We start from the raw sequence: 3,338 nt of genomic DNA, 5'->3' as shown, positions 1-3,338 counted from the left end.
TTGATTTATCACCGTGATGTTCTTTGCTTTGCACTTTTCTTGCCTGAGGTTCACGCTCTATCCACACCTCTATACACACACACACACACACACAAATCTCTATTGTTGCCAAATCCAGCTCTTAATTACCTCTAATTATCAAGCATTTGCCAAGATACTGCAAAATGACTGTTTAAACCCAGTCACACTACCTACCATGACCTCTAGCAGAACGGCATGACCTTTGAGGAGCTGTATGCTATAAAACACACAGCATATTGTGTTATACTGTATGCTTTTATGTAACATAGTCTTATGTTTGCTTCTCTCAGTTTTCCAGACCGATGGTGGACTGTGAAGGGGTTTCAATGGATACTCATGTGGAAAAGGAGAGAGGAGGTGAGGAGAAGGAAGGTGGGAGAAGTGCGTCTATCCTCTCCCCACAGCTGAAAGCCATGATCCGAATCAAGAAGAAATACCTAAAGAAATCTAATTCAGTCAGGTTGGCTCATAATACTAACTCGGTTGTGTCTGATGGGAGTTTGCACCCTAAGAGTCCCCAAACCAGGAAGTCCAAGCGCAGGAAGTCCCGCGTGCTGTTCCCAAATGACACTTTGATATGCAAGCCAAAGAAAGAGCGCAGCAGAGCGAATCCTTTCCTGCTGCTCTTTAGCATGATCGTCTTCATCCAGGTAATTCTGCCTGCTCTTTTCTTTGAGTGTCATTTTTGTGCCAGAACTGAAAAAGCAATGTTTTTTTTTTAAAGAAGTGACCATACATCCTCTTTTTCCTGGACATGTCATATTCGATTTCTAAATTGCCTAAAAGGTCCAGGTTTTGGCTTTCTTTCCCTATTGTTTTTATACTAATAACTAAAAAGAAGTCTGACCAATAGCATGCAGGCATTGTACATAATCGACCAATCATGGCATGCAGGAAGGCGGGATAGAGAGAAGAGTCAAAACAGTGCAGATATCCATAGTTTGCACCCTAAGAGTCCCCAAACCAGGAAGTCCAAGCGCAGGAAGTCCCGCGTGCTGTTCCCAAATGACACTTTGATATGCAAGCCAAAGAAAGAGCGCAGCAGAGCGAATCCTTTCCTGCTGCTCTTTAGCATGATCGTCTTCATCCAGGTAATTCTGCCTGCTCTTTTCTTTGAGTGTCATTTTTGTGCCAGAACTGAAAAAGCAATGTTTTTTTTTTAAAGAAGTGACCATACATCCTCTTTTTCCATATATATATATATATATATATATATATATATATATATATATATATATATATATATATATATATATATATATATATTCGGATTGTAGAGAGACTGTCAATAGGAAAACAAAGCCACAACCTGGATATTTTAGGCAATTTAAAAATCGGGAAAAAATGATGTATATATAATTATCTCAGCTAGTTGCCAAGGCAGTATAACTAAAACTTAGACTTAGGAAAAACTATATAGACATGTTTTAAACCAAAAAATTATAATAAAAATTACAAAAACACAACAACAAAATTACTATTTTATATATAATATAAATAAACCTGAAATAGAATATAAATATATTAAAAACCTATATATTAAAAACCTAAACTTAGAAATGTTCGTACCTCAAATTACTAAAACAAAACTTGAAATAAGAATAAATTAAAGATAAATGGAAAAAAGAACATTAATAATAGCTAATAAACATGACAAAAGCACATAACAAAATTTCTAAAACATATACTAAAATTAAAATAGAAAGTATAAAAAAGTAATTCAAAATATTACCAAATACTGTAATAATATATATCATCTCATTTTGCAAAACATTAATTTTGCCATTAATTGTACTATTCCAGTGAGATTTGTGTATGCACAAGGAGTCTGACAACAGACGCTCCACAAAATTTCAAAAGAACTGCTTTAATTAAAACAATGTTTTTGATGAAAAATCTAGCATGACCAAGAATTTTGCACAATATGTTATTTTCACAAGAAAACTATGAACAAAAAATTGCTGTTGTAATATTATAACAATGCAATTGTCATAACAATGTTAAAGTAATTTAATATAACTGTATTTACATGCATAACTTTTTATTAAAAGATTCTGTTCCTGTTCTCCCAGGTCTACAATGCTATTGAGAATCTGGACGACCACGTGTTGAAGTACGATCTTGAGGGTTTGGAGAGGTCGCTGCAAAGGGAGGTTTTCGGCCAACCTGAGGCGCTAGAGGAGCTCATGGACCATCTGAACGATTACCTTTCCACTTACGCCCACCAGAAACCCCTCGCCCTGTCTTTGCACGGGGCATCCGGCGTCGGGAAGAGCCACCTGGGTCGCCTACTGGCACGCCACTTCCGCTCCGTGGTCGACGACAAGCTAGTGGTGCATTATTTATCCAAACACCCCCTACAGGATGCAGCGCAGCACTGCGCCTCCAAACTAGCTCAGCGTATATCAGAGGTAGTGACTCGAGCTGAGGAAGAGGAGCAGATTCCCTTCTTCATCCTGGACGACGTGGAACTGATGCCGCCTCCGCTGCTGGACATCCTGCAGACGTTTCTTCAGACGAATCAGACGAATGAGTTTCTGAACGTGGTTTATGTTTTCCTCAGCAGTCTGGGGCAAAGGGAGATCACAGCTCACGTTCTTCAAAACGCCTCTACCGCCGGAGCCCACAAACCACTCCGACAGGCCCTGTCTCTCATCCATCCTCTATGGACGGAGCCTGCGGTCGAGCTCATACCTCTTTCCCTGCTGGAGCGGGAACACATCATACAATGCTTTCTTGAGGAAATGACCCTCGAAGGGTTTTACCCCGACCTCAGTCATGTAGAGAGACTGGCGGATGAACTGGCCTATCACACAGCAGCTGGAAGACAGTACGCAAAAACCGGATGCAAACAAGTAGTGGGGAAAGTGAACCTGCTTTGAGAGAGCTTTTGAAAATGTGCACTGTTTTTCACTATTCCTCTATTTTCAGTCATCCCAAAATCGCATTTCAATAACATACACTATACCGAGAGAAATTCATACTTTTATTCAGCAAGGATGCATTAAATGGATCAAAAGTGATTGATTTCTATTTCAAGTAGATGCTGTTCTTTTGGACTTTCTATTCATCAAAGATTCCTGAAAATAAATGTCCCTTTTTCCACAAAATATTAATCAGCACAACTGTTTTTAAAGGGGTCATATGATGTTGCTAAAAATAACATTATTTTGTGCATTTGGTGTAATGCAATGTGTTTATGCGGTTTAAGGTTCAAAAAACACATTATTTTCCACATACTGTACTTTATTGTTTCTCCTCTATGCCCTGCCTTTCTGAAACGCGTCGATTTTTACAAAGCTCATCGGTCTGAAAAG

The 3,338-nt window shown here is 38.8% G+C and overlaps 1 protein-coding gene across 1 annotated transcript; it reads left to right on the top strand.

Annotated features, from left to right (window-relative positions):
* The first annotated feature begins 332 nt into the window (after positions 1-332).
* On the top strand, positions 333-2,986 carry LOC107550278 (torsin-4A-like). Its single transcript, XM_016231528.1, has 2 exons — positions 333-671; positions 2,094-2,986. The coding sequence occupies exons 1-2, from the start codon at positions 348-350 to the stop codon at positions 2,901-2,903; spliced, it is 1,134 nt and encodes a 377-aa protein (XP_016087014.1). The 5' UTR covers positions 333-347; the 3' UTR covers positions 2,904-2,986.
* The last annotated feature ends 352 nt before the right edge of the window (positions 2,987-3,338 follow it).

Source organism: Sinocyclocheilus grahami, unplaced genomic scaffold (assembly GCF_001515645.1).
Source record: "Sinocyclocheilus grahami isolate Dianchi unplaced genomic scaffold, SAMN03320097.WGS_v1.1 scaffold394.1, whole genome shotgun sequence".
Lineage (NCBI taxonomy): Eukaryota > Metazoa > Chordata > Actinopteri > Cypriniformes > Cyprinidae > Sinocyclocheilus > Sinocyclocheilus grahami.
This window is presented reverse-complemented; position numbering and strand designations above follow the sequence as displayed.